The sequence below is a fragment of the Lobosporangium transversale genome (genome assembly GCF_002105155.1).
Source record: "Lobosporangium transversale strain NRRL 3116 chromosome Unknown BCR41scaffold_68, whole genome shotgun sequence".
Classification (NCBI taxonomy): domain Eukaryota; kingdom Fungi; phylum Mortierellomycota; class Mortierellomycetes; order Mortierellales; family Mortierellaceae; genus Lobosporangium; species Lobosporangium transversale.
In genome coordinates, this window is record NW_019029046.1 from 37023 (window position 1) to 52833 (window position 15811).

The 15811-nt window shown below is 42.7% G+C and overlaps 3 protein-coding genes and 1 non-coding gene across 4 annotated transcripts; all 4 read right to left on the reverse strand.

The window, feature by feature from the left end:
• Positions 1-90: 90 nt before the first annotated feature.
• BCR41DRAFT_363986 (hypothetical protein) lies at positions 91-1811 on the reverse strand. Its single transcript, XM_022025981.1, has one exon. The coding sequence runs from the start codon at positions 1707-1709 to the stop codon at positions 135-137; it is 1575 nt and encodes a 524-aa protein (XP_021875825.1). The 5' UTR covers positions 1710-1811; the 3' UTR covers positions 91-134.
• A 142-nt stretch (positions 1812-1953) lies between these two features.
• BCR41DRAFT_375466 (hypothetical protein) lies at positions 1954-3019 on the reverse strand (the record flags this gene model as incomplete). Its single annotated transcript, XM_022026953.1, has 2 exons — positions 1954-2828; positions 2929-3019. The coding sequence occupies 2 exons, from the start codon at positions 3017-3019 to the stop codon at positions 1954-1956; spliced, it is 966 nt and encodes a 321-aa protein (XP_021875826.1).
• An 819-nt stretch (positions 3020-3838) lies between these two features.
• Positions 3839-7735, reverse strand: BCR41DRAFT_363990 (hypothetical protein; the record flags this gene model as incomplete). The annotated part of the gene is made up of 3 exons (XM_022025982.1): positions 7658-7735; positions 6708-7475; positions 3839-6372 (listed from the first exon to the last, which is right to left on the reverse strand). Coding segments are annotated over exons 2-3 (2956 nt in total), but the record flags the coding sequence as incomplete, so codon positions are not given.
• A 4688-nt stretch (positions 7736-12423) lies between these two features.
• BCR41DRAFT_t154 lies at positions 12424-12495 on the reverse strand. Its single transcript has one exon. It is a non-coding gene; the product is annotated as a tRNA-Thr (tRNA).
• Positions 12496-15811: the final 3316 nt, after the last annotated feature.

Genomic DNA, 15811 nt, shown 5'->3' on the forward strand with positions numbered 1-15811 from the left:
AGACAAAAGAGGAAAGCAAAGCCCATTTTACGGTTATATTTTTTTCAGCCACCAATTCCAAAATGAAAAACGCGAGTATAAATGCAATCCACGGCAAGACAGTTATAAAATATATTAAGGGAGATTAAGAGACTCTACATGTGTATAGGGGGATTTGTGGTTGCGGATGAAATACTCGCACCAACTCGAAAGTCTCGCAATTTCTTTAGGGACTTTAGTCTTTTCCAGATCACAGCCTCTTCTTCTTTTGTTAACGGAGGCAAGCCATACGATGCAACCGTAGCAGAAATATAAAGCGTATGCAAATCCAGACAGACCCAGGGTTGTGGAAGCGGTGGCGAACATCTTGACTTTTCCAAATATTCACTATCGTCTTCCACATCCTTAGCATCTGATATGCCGATTTGCTCGTTGCACTCCATCTGCTCCAATGAACCCTGCCTCCTTACTCGTCGACGATCCTCTTCGTCCTTTTGACCTTGGCCATCTTCTCCCGTCCCTATATCTTCAACTAGCAAGTATGGCGCTTGAAAAACCTCCAACTTTTCACAATTTTCTAGGACTTTTCGTGCCATCTCACTCGTTACCTTTGGCCCACAACTCACCCACATTAATACTTTAAGTCCCTGCATATGTCGCCGCCTCAAACTCTCAAACGCCTGTGGCCCAAAATCAACGTTCTTCAAACAAAACCGTTCGAATGGATTCGGTGACGCATCAAGGATCATTGACAAAGAAGAATCTGTTGGGTATTGGACCGTGCAACTCGAGATCTCCAGAGACGTAAGAAATCGCCATGTATTCTGTCTGAGTAGGAGGGTGAAACGGACCATGGATGATTCTGGGAACGTGAAGGCCTCCCATGTAAGACTTTGCAATTGCGAACAGGGTTGGATCCAAAGTATGAGCTGTAGGTCGGGTGACAGCTCTATTGTCCAAGAAACACGAAGGTGCTGAATGTGGCAATCCCCTCTGATATTATCAAGCTGGTATAACCATGATGGCGATAACGATGGTGATGGCGTTGATACTGGAAATAATGCCGCTGATAATACTGATGTAGGTGATGCGTCTGTTACGGATTGCAATCCTTCTGCGGACATCAATATGGATTGGAAATTGCTAAAGTTCTCTGGCGACTCCTGACGCAGCCCTTTTATGGTCAAGCATTCCAACACCAACGTTTGAGCCCTCATGCATGATTTCCAGAAGGTGGTCTGAGAAGATGCATACAAAGTGGTTCGCTTCCATGTCAGATTATTAAGCTTCAACACCCTTCCTTGACAGTCCTTTTCACTCAATGCCGCCAAAAACTCGTTTAGCGGCATCATGTCCTCTAGAACCACTCTTTTTAGTGTCTTGTAGTTCTGCCGTACCAGTGCGGATAGCTTATCCCAGACCTTTCGACCATCAATGTCCGTCTTGGTAACATGGATCCGCTCCAGTTGGTTATACCGATCGACAGTGGAAAAATGTTTGAGTGAGATAATTCGCAGAAACGATAAAGAGCGAACCAGATGAGCATGTCGACGAAGATTGACATCTGCACGACCAGAATGAATTCCAGTGATGCAAACATCACGCCATCGGAGTGGCATGAACGTAGCATACCAGTCCCGACAGACACAAACACATGCGGCAAGGTCTTCTTCATCCAGGAACTCACCTAAGTAAGCTCTGAGTTCAGGTAGGTCAAGCACATTCAACATATCGACCTCTTGCTGTACTGGTACACTGACAAATGATAGGGAAGCTTGGTTTAGAAAGAAAAGGAGAGAATAAATAACTTTTGTAAACTGGATCAGTCTAAAATTCATTTGGGCGAAGACACACAAGGATGTTGTCTGACTCGTTTTTATTGAAAGAAACACAGGATAAGCTACTGAAAGCTATGACTACATTGATTATATTAATTATACCAATCAAATCACTTGGATGATTAAAGATTTCTCCCTATACACGGTTAGTCAAGGCTGCATGTGCCTCAGCGAGCTGGGCTTCGAGCTGAGCAATACGTGCGGTCTGCTCCGCATCCTTGACTAAAAAGCCGTTCTTTTCCGTTTCAAGGATCGCAATCTTCATGTTAAGCGCGTTGTTAGCTGCCTCTAGGTCAAACACCTTGGCCTCCAACCCCTCCAGCTTAATCAATTTCTTAAGACGAGAGCGACGAGCAGCATCCGTATTCTTAGCACGCTTCACAACGATCTCTTCAGCTTCTTCCTCAGGTGTCAATACACGCTTCTTGGATCCTCTACCCTTAGTAACAGGAATATGAGGACGAACTGTGATGACAGGGGCTTGAGTCGAGGCAGGGGTTGAAGATGGTGAGCCAGCACGTGAGGTTGAAGTTGAAGAAACCGAAAGACCCATCTCCTCAGGCTCAGCCTTTGGGGCCAAGACAGGTGATGGCAAGGGCTGGGACACAGGAATGGCAACAGCAGCATTAAGAGCTGCCTGCGCCATGACAGCAGATTCAAGCTCCGCTGACCAAGGAATATTGAGTGCAGCAGCCGCCTGCTGAACAGCAGCTGAGGTCAATACTGGTTCCTGAGAAGACTTGATCTTATTAGGCACATTGATGGGAAGAGTTTCAGAGAAGGTAAAGAGCGAGGACTCAACAGCAGAACCAAAAGAAGCAAAGTCGAGGATAGGTGAGTCCTCTATGGCAGAAAAAGGGCTCATCGACGAGACAGATGAAGTTTCATCAACAGAGTGAGCACCAATTGAAAAATCAGCAGCCAACCACTCGTCAAACCCGCTGCCCGGGTTGGCAGAGGGGGCGAACATGTCAACAGAGCTGCTATTAAAGCCGGAGGCGTTCTTGCCAACTAGAATTGGCAAATGTGTGCCATGTATGTTTATACAAAATGTTAGTCTAGGTAGTACACTAGACAAAACATTTATGCCTAAATATGACATAGGACTTACACTGGGCAAGAGCTGACTCTAACGAATCGGCAGACTTTGAGAGCTTGGCGTCGGTCGCGTCGAACATTGAGAAATCGATGGAAATGGCCATTTTTCTTCTGATTTTTTTTAAATACTTTTTTTTTTTTTAAGTAAAAATGGGTACGACTTTGGACGGACTGAAGGATGGATGGGATTGATTGCTTTCGTTCAAGAGACGATTAAAGGAGTTCAAGATATTCAAAGTAATTAGGACTGTAAGGGATGTAAGACAACGATATCTACTACTGGGATGATAATGATTCTAGCTGCTGGAATAATGTCAATGATTGAGCTGGGGGAGATAATTGGGGTAACCATTTTGAATAACTGTTATTTGTTGTAAACCGTTGGAAGGTTGTTATGAATGTTTGTTATGGAATGAAAAGTGTTGTTCTGGTGTATTGTTGTTGAAGGTTGTTCTATTGTTGTTTTCTGTTGTAAGTTGTGTTATTGAAGAGGTATCGAAAGTGCACTGGCGTTTAAGCGGAGGGAGCCATCTTGGACAATGTACAAAAAGATCAACTAGTAAAAGGTTATATTAAAAAATAGATAAAAAATAAAATAAAATAAAATAAAATAAAAAAGCGAACCAGATTATAAATGTGCTTGTAGCTTGAAGGAGAAAGGAATTCTATATGCTTGTTGTGAGTGGAAAGGGTTGAAGAAAGAGAAAGAAAAATGAAGCAAAAATTTCTGGGGCGTTTTATTGCCCTACATCAGACAGTCCTAAAACGATGATTCATCTCTGTTTACAATTAAGGGTCCTCTAATCATGACTGATCTTGATGCACCAATCGATTAATATCTCTCATTTGAGCTAAACATAAACGCATTTGTACAGTACGAAAAATATTAACAGCAAGTGTGGGAAGAAAAGACAAAAATATTTTTGCACTCAAAAAGTTAGGGACAAAGTAGGACAAAGCAATACACACTGTAGTCTATAATTAAAGACAGTGTAATAAACTAAGAAAAAATCGCAATGCCAGAAGCTGATGGAGCTGGCGGATTGAGTGTTGAAAAATCAGTTACAGACTCAAGCTTCCCATTTTGATAACTTCCAAAAATACAACTAGCCTAAATATGGAGTCCAGTCTGGCGCCACAAATGAGTTCTCAGCACTCATCTTACTGCCATCCGAGGAACTTTCCGCGCTTGCTGCAATCAAATCAACCTCTATAACTGAAAATTCCTTGAGGGAATGCTGAAGGGATCGAAGAATAACCTCAATTGTTGTCGTATGGACCCCGAAACGCCTCAGTACTCTTTGGTAGCCACTCTCTGTGCTCATATCAGATCCTAATGAGACCGAAGGGATGCTGCTCAATGGTGACATTGTAGAGACGCTGCCCTGGATATTATTGTCGTTGTCAATGCTTGTTGTGGCACTAGTAGTCGAGAGTAATGAAATGAAACGTCGACGTATGGCGCGGAAATAGACGGTGAATGGTCTGATCCTCGACTGTTCAGGAAGAAAATTCTCAGAAATACTTGTCCTAAGATTGTCTCCACCATAGGCGGCACCCATACCATGGACAGTGGCACTTGATCTAATACTATTTGTAGCCCATAACGCACATCTTCCATGTAGCACCCATGCATCCGTAGATGTCAATGCAAGCCATGGACTTTGCTTTGGCGTTGTGCGTTCCTCGAGCATCTCATGATTCCGCTGCGAAACATTGTGTGGCCCTAGGTTTGACTGAGGTTGCAGAGAAATTTGCTCTAGTTGATTAGCCATTGCTCCTCTCCATCGACCAAAATCGAAAAGTCGTCTGCGCGTCCTCTGCTCTTGATTTTGCCCATGCCTAAGAGCTGATGGATTGCGTTGTTGGTATGAGCGATCAGACTCGTCGAAATACAAGCCTTCAAGCTTCTTGCAAAGAGGGGCAATGACACCCCTCAGGAAATCATCCTGAAAATGCTGCGTTTCAAGGACCAAAAATCGTAGAGAACAACATGTCCCTTTGATTATCTCTGTGATGCCAGAAGTTGTTAGTTTGGTTGTACCAAGTTCAAATCGCTCAAGCGGAGCAACAATCTCATTCGTTGCCACTCTACTCAAATTGTAGGGCGTGGGTACGACTGAAAGAGAGTTATTGGCCTCGATTTCGATTCCCAGTCCTTCAAGCAAATCTTTATCTCTCGCTAAGGATCTGTGGACACTCAAAACTCGCAATTTGGGACAGCTTGTGAGGAGGCTTGCAATGGCTTTACCACCAACATCGACGCAACTCGTCACATGGAATACCTCCAAACATTGAGCTGCTGCAATAATTAGCTTATCAATTGCGCTATCTGTAATCGAACCAGGGCCTAAGAACACCTGAGAAAGGCGACAGGATGTAGCTGTTGGTTCGACAAGTCCATTGATAAGAGCACAAAAGAGTTGGTTGTCGACGAGGCCTCCTTGCATTCGCAGAAAACGAAGCTTGGAGAATCCAGTCCCCAACAAACGGCTCATATCAGTAGGAGTTTCGAGTCCGAAAACTTGCATCTTTTCATTGGCATGTAGGTCAAGAGCTTGGATTTGGTTCTGGCAGCGAGACCCAAGACATTCCAAGGCTTTGATGAGCATCTCTGGAGATGCTTGTGGATGGGCAAAATTTAGTACCACATGCCTTACAAACTGTCCATAAGACCATCGTGCTTCGCCAGCATGCTTCTGGTAATGCGTAACTGATGTAAGCCGATCTTCGATAGCATGCCTTCGACTGCATGAAGACTCATGATTGAAGCCTGATGATTGCTCTGCCGCGCTGATCCCTTTTATAGTTGCAGAAGTATATGCGTTAAACCTCTTGGTCATGATGTTGAGGCTTGCTTTAAAAACATGTCTTTTAGGATGTTTTAAGCAAGACCCATCCCTGCTAAATGCATTTGATTCGAAGGGTTTTTTGAGTGCTAGGCCTGCTTTCTCATCGACCTGATGCAGTGCAGAGAAGAGGGAGCGGCTTCGGCAAGTCTGATGACCATGGAAGACAATGCGTCTCCAAAGCATTGGGACCACAAGGTCTGCAAAGCGTTTGTTGACAAGCATAAGTTGGTTTGGTATTGAATGTCGGCATACATTATTCTTGTGCACTTTTTCCTGTGCTTCCTCCGGGCCTTCCTTTTCATCGTCTCTTTTGCATAAGCGCTCTATCTTATTTCCCTTCTTCTTCAATGCTATCTCTGTAGGAAGAGTTTGCAAAGAGAGGGACGAGTGGAGAGCTCGAGAATAGGGGCTACTTCCAGCAGCATCGAGAATCGACCTCCTGTTTCTGTTCCTGGGCTGAAGATGTCGTGTTGAATGTGAAGCCAATGATGAGTGGACATTTTGGGCGTTATACTCTTTTCCGGCAGTGTCGTTACCTAGGCTTGGTCGACACAGTGAGAGTGCATCAGGCAATGGTGTTGTTTTAGAGACATAAGCTATTAAACCTAACATTGTTACATGTAGTAAAAGACTGTAAGTCGTATAGGATGATATAAAATAAGAACATGGTTACATTAAAAGCGATGGATTTTGCGATCGGGCGATAACCGGCAATATTGATCATGTTGTGTAAAGCATAATTACTATGATGATTCTTTGTGTTGCGGAATTGTACATACAGGAAAGGAGAAGGGTCGTGAGAGCGCTAAATATCAATACTGTTTTCATACTACTGCATTTCTTCCTTTTTCTCTTCCTCTCTGGTCAACTGGTCTCAACAGTGTTAAAAAAACCCGTGTAAAGTTGGTTGTGTAGCAGTAATATCGCTGCATCATTTTACCTTGAGGCAACTCAGTTGGCTCAGTACGCTCTGATTTCGTTGTGAGGACACAGGTTTGCCGAGTTTGGCACGATAGCTGTGGAACAAAGGAAATACTGGGGTTTGTCGACCCAGAGGAAAGTATGTGTGAAATCGATGGATCCAACAATCGTTGTGAACGAAAAGCAAGCTTTGAAAATCGCTGTGGTCGTTTCCGAAGGGCAGTATGATAGGCTATACTGTTTTTGAGGTCTCTTGGTATGCCATTGCTTTCGCCTGACGTCCGGATCAGGCTGTCATCGGTAATAGCTTGTCTAAGAGTCCCCTGTCGGGCTCCGCAAATGAAGTACCGGTAATTGCTACCACTCAGTATATGTATCCTCCTTACTTTGGTTGGCCTCCCTTCACGATTGCTGTTACTAAGTAGTTGCGGTTTTGTGGTTGCCCCGCTAAATTGACCATTAAATTCGTGATGTGGTGCGCAGTAGCACCCATTGGGACAGAGATGGTTCTCTTTTGTGGCTAGCGCGTAAGGATAGAGCAGGAAGTCTAGATCCTCACAACAATAGGCCAAGATTAGATGTAGAATTTCATCCGGTAAATCGAGTATGTGGCGAGGACGGGATTGCATTTCTGTGTGCTACAATGGATGTTTGAATAAGCTTTTTTAAGTTATTCTTGAACTCTAGAGCACCAATGCACATTGAATCGCCGAATTCAAGTGGAGCATGAGTGAAATGAATGGTCATTGACCAACTACAGACGCTTAGGGACCTTTTTGAATAAACACTACAAGGATAGGTAAAGGAGATGGTTCAACTTTTTTTACTTTCCACTCTCCATATCAACGCCAGGGAAGCAGCAAACACGCTCCAGAATAGTTGCTCAACCTTCATGCCAAATTCATTTGAATTCTATGGAAGGTGTAGACTAGCATGAGGTATGTGTAGAAAGACTAAATGAAGACTTACGATTGTTAAAAAAAAGGAAGGCTAAGAATGCACGACCAGTGGCAAGAATAGATGGACAGAACACACAGACTGTAGTTGACGATAGTTGTAATGATTTTAAGCAAGGGAACAAAGGATTATATATTGTAAAGAGCTAGCTGGATAGAGAAAGTGAAGGAGATGTGGGAATGCAATTCTAGAGATAGATTGACTATATATCTGTGAACATTTGAATGTATGCGAATGTGTGTTATGTTTTGGAAAGAGAAAGGAAAGAAGGGAAGAGGAATGAAGAAAGAAGGGAAGAGGGACGTTTTTTTTCTTCGTTTTCTAATAATGTCGTCTGTTTCTTTACCCATGTCAAACTTGAGGTTCCTGAATCCTTATTTGAAAGGACTGGATCAGAGAATAATAATGTTCATGCATGTGTATACTAAATATATTCATTTGTTTGACTGGCAGAATATTTTTAAAGCAATTTATTTTACTTGTCATAATAAATTCAACGACGGCAAAATCCAAACACCCAAAAGTGCAAACAAAATCATTCCCAGTAACTGGCGGTGTAGCGAAGCATAACCACACCATCATGCATCATATTGCATGTACGCACATTTACATCAATATAAACAAAGAGATAAATACAAAGCGAGACAAATTTACACCCATACTGCATTCGCTTCGCAACTGTCAAAGCTCCCATCACTCGAGAATATCCTTTGCCTCCTTCTTAACCATTAAGCGCACATCCCCCAAAACGCATCGCAACATGTAAGCAGTAAAGTAGCTTTTCTTTCTCACATCTGATGCAGACATTGCATTATCTTCTTCAATTTGTATCCGTCCATCTCTTTTTCCTCTCCTCTTTGGCCAAATTTCCTTTTTCATAGCCCATCCCTGTATCGAATAAAAAGCTACGTGTTATAGCCTTTCTTTATTTTTATATTCGATTGTCGTTGTCTAAGCATGGATCGACACACTTTTTTTTATTTGTTGTCAAAGCCCAACGGCTAACTCCTTTATCCATGTCTATGACATAGTGTTCAACAGGGACCCTAGTTAAAAATACAGGCTTATAAATTGGGTAAGCATGCAAGGGTCAATTGTTACGATTTTGGTTATTTATTTCTTTGAAACAAAGCTAAAAAAAACAGGCAAACAAACTGTGGTTATTGAAGAAAGCAGGGGGAGCCTTTTTGCATTAAGCTTTACAAGGCTTTTTCTTTTTATCACTCTCCAGCATTAACTATAGTAGCCATTGGCCGAATAAGCTGGCCCTGTCTTCTCATCCTCTCAGGAAAGAGTAAAAAATATATGTTTTTTGTCCTCTATTCCCTCTGATCCATTTCCTTAATACTCTTACGCTATAGTCTTGATGAACGCATTCATTTGTCTTTTTCAAAGGACAAAAAGAAAAGTGGTGGTTATCTTTTTGGTTGAATTTTACACGCATACATTTGCATTGATCTGAAAAATTAATAAGCTAGTCAGCTATTTGATATAGGGCCAGACTGCTAACCCATACCCTGCCATCAACTTCGTGATGTATTCAATAACCACCACACTCTAAGCAAGTTACACATTGGCGGGTGTTTTGTATTGCTTGGGTGCCTGTCCATACGACAACTTTGTATCCGAAACTGGGGACAAGGACAGATTAGATAATAGAAAATAGGAGGATAGGCTTGCGATGCAGGAAAGCAGCTTACCTTTCAAAAAATATCCCCTAAACGTTTCATAAGATAGCGTGAAGAGCGCGCATGTGTCTTGAATAGCCCATTGCCGTAAACGAGGAGTAATGAAGACAGATACGTTGCCACCGCATGTAGACCAGACATCGAGTCAGTCAATCTGTGAATGACTCAATACTTTCTAGCACAAAAAGCTTTCGTTTTGCTCCATGCTTTCTTTTTTCGTCGTGTCCGCGATATTTAACCTACCCTAGACAAGCTGAGGGCTTTCTTTTTGTTTCCATCCCTACTAGGTTGTCCTCTAATCCTGCAATACCGGACTTTTTAGTCAGTCAGCTAATACGAAACTGAGTCGTCTCTCGATTTATTGCAAAGGAAGTAACTAACCATCTTTATTTTGCCGTCTCTATAAATATATTCCCCATTATCTTTTGAATGATACTATATCATTTTCTGGGGGCTCCAATACAGGAATACCAGAGTAATCTTGGTATAAGGATTTAAATAAGCCGAACAAGAGTCACTTAAGCGCGCGTTTAGAGGTAAGAGATATGGACCTACGGTCCAAAGAACGGTTAAATACAAAACAAAAAAAAAATTACGTTGGATAATTCTTTAAATAGAAAAGCAGTGAAGTACTTCTGCTTTGCACTTTTAAGCACTAAGACCTGAGAAGGAAAAAGATATTTGCACGGGCCCGTACACCTTTTATTTACACGGGGGCCGTACAAATACTTAAAAAAATCTATTTGCCATGCAAATAAAAAAAAACTATTTGCACGGAGTCTTTATTTCAGTACTAGGAAGCCTTCCACAACACAAGCTCAGATCCAGAGCCGATACCCAAGCATCAAATACTGACCAGAATATTTATCTATCAATGTCGTACGTAGCTCAGAGTAGATGTAGATATTCTTTATGCGACTCTGGGACTAAATAAAGAATTACAAATGATTTATCTATAATTGAAATATACTATCCCGCTCTACTTTGCACTTTTGTTGGCGGTTCCCCGATGCTTTCTTTCATTTAGCGCGTTCATATATCTCTAGTATTTCCGTACACTAATAAGCACACAACGATGAGCGCAGTAATTAGGAACCTCTAACGTGTAGTTTGTTTCGGTAGATATACAAACAATCATATTCATTGCTACGATGCATAGCGTGCCGTGTTACTACTCTTTCTTTTCTCTTTCCTTATCTCTGACTTTCTTTATTAAGAGCTCAAGCGCCCTCGGTACTAAATTTTGTTTATCAAATTCACCAAAATACAATGGGTAGACCTCAGTTTATTTTGTGGAATCTCTGTCCTCTCACCCGTTTGTAACCCGAGAGATTACTTATCTTTTGATAGTTGGTGGCAGTTCGCACTCAAAGCCGATCGTGCCACAATCACCTATATCTCTATATCTAAATAGCTAAAATACTTTAATAGCATAGCCGTGACTAATAGTGATAGAAAAGAGACATAAATACTCTTTTCTGTTACGTTGATAAAGATCCTTATTTTTGTCTCATTACATTCCAAGTTTGTTATCATGTTCAATCAGGGTTGATTTTTCACCAATAAAATACCAGAACTTGCCTTGGGTCGTCTTTAGCACGCAGTATCGCATACTCAGCAGCACATGTAGATGCTCGCCGCGTCTAGGGACTAGCTTCATATTGTACAATCACCTGAAAGAAGGTTTGGTCAAAAGATTAAATTTTGAAGAGAAACACTGTCTTCAATCCTATTTCTTGCCGTTTTCCCTCAGCATGTACTGCCCAAAGACTTCAGTGGTTATCCACATTGGCCTTATTAACAAAAGTGTAAATTTCCATCTTGGTTGGTGAAGTATTTTTATATGTCGCATATGAGCTGTTTATCAAAGATTCAAATAAAAAATAATAAAAAAAATTAAAATAACCCACTTTGAACAGACTTTCTTTTGGATGACAATAGAGCGGAATAGAGCGTGAAAAATATTTTGTAGATAGGTAGTAAGCAGTAGAAAAGTAAGTGAGAATAAGATATGGGATGACAAAGGTTCGTTCTAAAAACTTCATATCAAAGATTTATCGCGTCTATGTGTGGCGCGTTATTGCCACTAATTTTTACTGCTAATCTTTTTAGCGCATTAGTGTTTTTTACTCTAATTTTTTTCTAGCTAGGCCATCATAATTTTGCATATGCAACAGAGCGCAATGAGTATCGCAGCTCCCACGGCACTGCAACTTCCAACAATAATAATTCCAGACTCCTCTCTACTCTAGACTCACCTTCGCTTGTTTCCTTCGAAATAAAAGCTAGAATCATGTAGTCTGTAGGATACACATTGCCGCTTGTAGATGAAATAAAGGCCCAGTGCAAATAAAAAAAAAGACTCCCGTGCAAATAACTTCATCCATTCGAGAATAAAAAGGAGCAGTATCCTTTTTGCACGCCTGATGACTCGAATATTAAAAAAAGGATTAATCTATTTGGCAGCCCATACCAAATATAGTAATTTTTGCCTCTATTTGGCAGCCTACTTCTGGGGGCTGCCACTTAACTTCGCACTCTTGGGTGGCAGCTGGGCTGCCAAATACATTACTTTTTTTTTTTTTTTTTTTTTTTTTTTGATAACAGGGTCATAACATCAGTGGTAAAACAAGCAGCGTTCTGTGGATACATTGCCTTGCACAGCTAATGCCGCCGGAGGTACTAAGGGCAGCGGCGATGACATCTTCACAAAACAGCCTTCAATGTACACGGTTAGGGAATGATTTATTGAAGACGTCTAGGTAGTAGGTGAGACGCGTTTGCTCCGAGCGAAAACCTCTCATAGGTATTGATCTCCAAATGGCACCTCCAAAACTGTATGAGCGACCTACTTGAAGACAATGTCACTACACATAACTATGACGTAGAAGACGGGAGCTTTATTAATTTGAAGTATGAGCGTTATAAACATATACGGTTCCTAGGAATGAAAAAAAAAAAAAAAAAAAAATAGTTAGAGGCCAAATAACGCTGGGTAGGCTGCCTAAGAGAGTCTTGAAAGTTGACTAGGCTGCCAAATAGATTAATCCTTAAAAAAAAATATTAGGCATAGTCTTTCTATTTCAGAAGTGCCCACTGCAGGGATCGAACCTGCTACCTTTTGCTTACTAGGCAAACGCTCTACCAATGAGCTAAGCGGGCCGGTTGCCGAGCTGAGAATTTGAGTAATCATAAATCAATAATGACACTCACGTGATAACTACGCCTACATCACAGGACCAAGAGCGAAGGTGTGGCTCCACCCGTGCACTCCACCAGTTGGAAGGGGCCCAATGGCTGAGTAGTATACTCGTCAGGGCACCCTCCTGTCTAGCCCAGGGGCCGGGTTCGAGTCCTGGTTAAGGCACATAAAGTGAAGCAAACATGTGCCAGGTCAGGGATTTGCTTGAGTTTTTATACTTTCTCTCCGAGACAGCCTAGTGTTCTCCGCTAAGGCTAAGATCGTGGGTGCACTACCCTAAGTCGCCTGGCTGGCCACATGTCTTAGGTATATATTCCACCCCCCAGCCGAACCAGCGGTACATCTGGCAGCACATCCCCCCATCCACCCACTTGACTAGGACAGCGATGATCACAAAGTTTGACGGAGTCCAAAGTAGAAATTTTCAGACCAATCCCGCAAGATTTGGGTCCACATGCCAGTGGATTTGATCGAATAGAAAAAAAATTAAAAGTCGTCCTTAGCTAGAGTCGGCACGCCAGCCTCCGCGGCTTTTCACGGGCGCAACAGGCCACATCGGAAGGATGGACTTCGAGTACCGATCACGGTGTACATTGGTAGAGAAAAACATGGATACGAATTGGCTCTTCACAGCCATCCCGTGCGAACTTTGAGAGTTTCGCTTGTTTCATAGTTGAGGGCGATATCATTACTTTAGAGCGAGATTATGAAATAAAATTCCTCACCTCTGTGGGTCCTTGTTATAAAAAAAAAAAAAAAAAAAAAAAAAAAAACTCCACCAGTTGGAAGGCATGTCTTCTTAAGACCTACCCTGAGACAACAACGAACAACTGACAAACCACAGCATCGATCTCAAGGTACATTGTTTGCCGCTTTGTCAAGTCAATCGAGGAACTCGGCAGGACTGAAATCTGGAACAGACGCTGCAAAGTCACCGTCAACTGGGAAAGAGACAATGGTATCACCTCTGTGAGCAAACGCGCCAGGGGACGCAGAGGCACAGACATAGCAGAGGTGAATTCTTTGGCTCTCACCAGGGACAACGACGAACAGCAGATGTGAAGGCGATCAGGACTGAGGCAGACCGGCGAGTGGCGGCAAGCTACCGGCAGCAGGTGGAATTGGCGATTATGGAGCGCCTGGAAAGCTGTAAATTTTTGATGATTGAGGATAGCGGCTAAAGGATGACCTTCGCGCACAACAGGCCAAGTAGGGAGTAGAGCCGTGCCACAGGTCCTTTGGGACCAAGGAAGTCTACTCAATGCTGACGTGGTTTATGAACAGGATGTAGTACTGTGGCAGTATGACGATGCGGCTTCGGTCGATTATTGGATACCGCTTTATTTGCGACCCCAGTAATGGGGCAACCCATTTATAGAGCTAACATCTAAATAAATCCTACATGACCTCGTGGGTCCTTGTTATCAAAAAAAAAAAAAAAAAAAAAAAAAAAAAAAAAGGTGTTGCTTTTTGATGATTGAGGACTGCAGCTAGAAGATGACTTTCGCACACAACAGGCCAAGTAGGGAGCAGGGCTCGTCATAGGTTCCGTAGGGATTAAGAGTTACCACTCATACTGACGTGGTTTGTGAATAGGATGTTGTACAGTGACAGTTCAACGATGCGGTTAAGACCGATTAGAGTCTATTTCTACCCTGAGGGTCTTTGTTATCAAAAAAACTTGAGAGTCCTTGTTTTAAGAAAAAAAAAAATAGTCAGTCCTCGTAACGTTAACGACTGTCTGCATAGACAACATGGCGGTAGTGGTTCAGTTCAAGGACCTTACTCAAAAGCGAGAAATAGGCACTGAACGGCAGCGATTGCGATTCAAGTACCCAGTGTGGTAGGCGGCGATCTCGAAAACGTTCTTTAAGCAGGGTGGGAAGGTAATTGTAAAATGGGTCAAGGTCCATGCTGGAAATAGAGGCAATATAAGGACAGACCAAGCTGCCAGGGATGCCCATTTTGACGAAATGTGGACAATCAAGGACGGGAACACAATCATCTGCGCTGTTGTGCTTTTTTCGAGAACGAGATGGTAGAGGATGATTTTAGATTGCTGCAAAAACTTCAATCAGCAGTGAGAACACATTATTTGTGGGCGTCTCAGAAACAGAGTCAGGAGCACTGGAGAGAAGTAGATTGGAAAGCAGGTTTGCATATTCTTCACAATGGCAGACTGTCACAAGAGAGCGCACAGAATAAAGAAGGTCCATGGTATACTTCCTACACTCACTTTCATGGGGCAGTAGCGACCAAACCTGTATGAGGCTGACATCTACAGGATGTATGAACAGGAACAGGAGGGCATAGAACACTTCTGGCGATGTCCCATGATACTGGACGAGCAATTGAAAGGGTGGAGGCAAGCCATAGAACTCATCAAGAAGGATGGAAAAAGGGTCTTAGAGAAAGAGAAGAGGCTGGGAAGGCGAGCAGGGAAAATGCAGGAAGCAAATCATAATAAAGGAGGCCCCTCGTTCACACTCGTAGCCAACAACGTGGTTTGGGGCCCTTTGGAAGTGATGTTCAAGGGGGTCAGGGTGATTCGAGATGCGAACGCTCTGTTGAGGAAGATGCGGAGATGGGATGGAGGAACAAGGGTAGGAATACCCACTCGACTGTTCAAGACTTGTGCCACGGCTTGGTGCCGAGGGAACTGACACAGAAATGGAAGACGATCTTCAGGACCACAGCATCGATCTCAAGGTACATTGTTTGCCGCTTTGTCAAGTCAATCGAGGAACTCAGCAGCGCTGAAATCTGGAACAGATATTGCAAAGTCACCGTCAACTGGGAAAGAGACAATGGCATCACCTCTGTGAGCAAACGTACCAGGGCACGCAACTGTATTAGGAGGCACAAACGTAGCAGAAAGGATGGTCTTCGCGCACTGCAGGCCAAGTAGAGAGTGGAGCCGTGCCACAGTTTCCCAGAGGACCAAGGAAGTCTATTCAATGCTGACGTGATTTATGAACAGGTTGTTGGACTGTGCCAGTACAGCGACACAGCTACAGTCAATCATTGGATACCGCTGTATTTGTGGCCCCAGGAATGGGCAACTCATATATAGAGCTGATGTCAATAAATTCTACATGGTCTCGTGAGCTCTCGTTATCAAAAAGAAAAAGGAAGAAAAAGATAGGGTAACCGATACATAGAGGCCAGTGATGATGCTTACTCATAGACCCGGCTATCAAAAGAATAGAGAAAACGAGCCCAGTACAGCTCATAAAAGATAAAAGAATAAAAGGTATAGAAGAATAAGCGGGGATA

What these genes read in the sequence shown, in the direction of transcription:
- BCR41DRAFT_363986 (XM_022025981.1), bottom strand. Translation starts at nt 1,709, where the DNA reads ATGTTGAATGTGCTTGACCTACCTGAACTCAGAGCTTACTTAGGTGAG.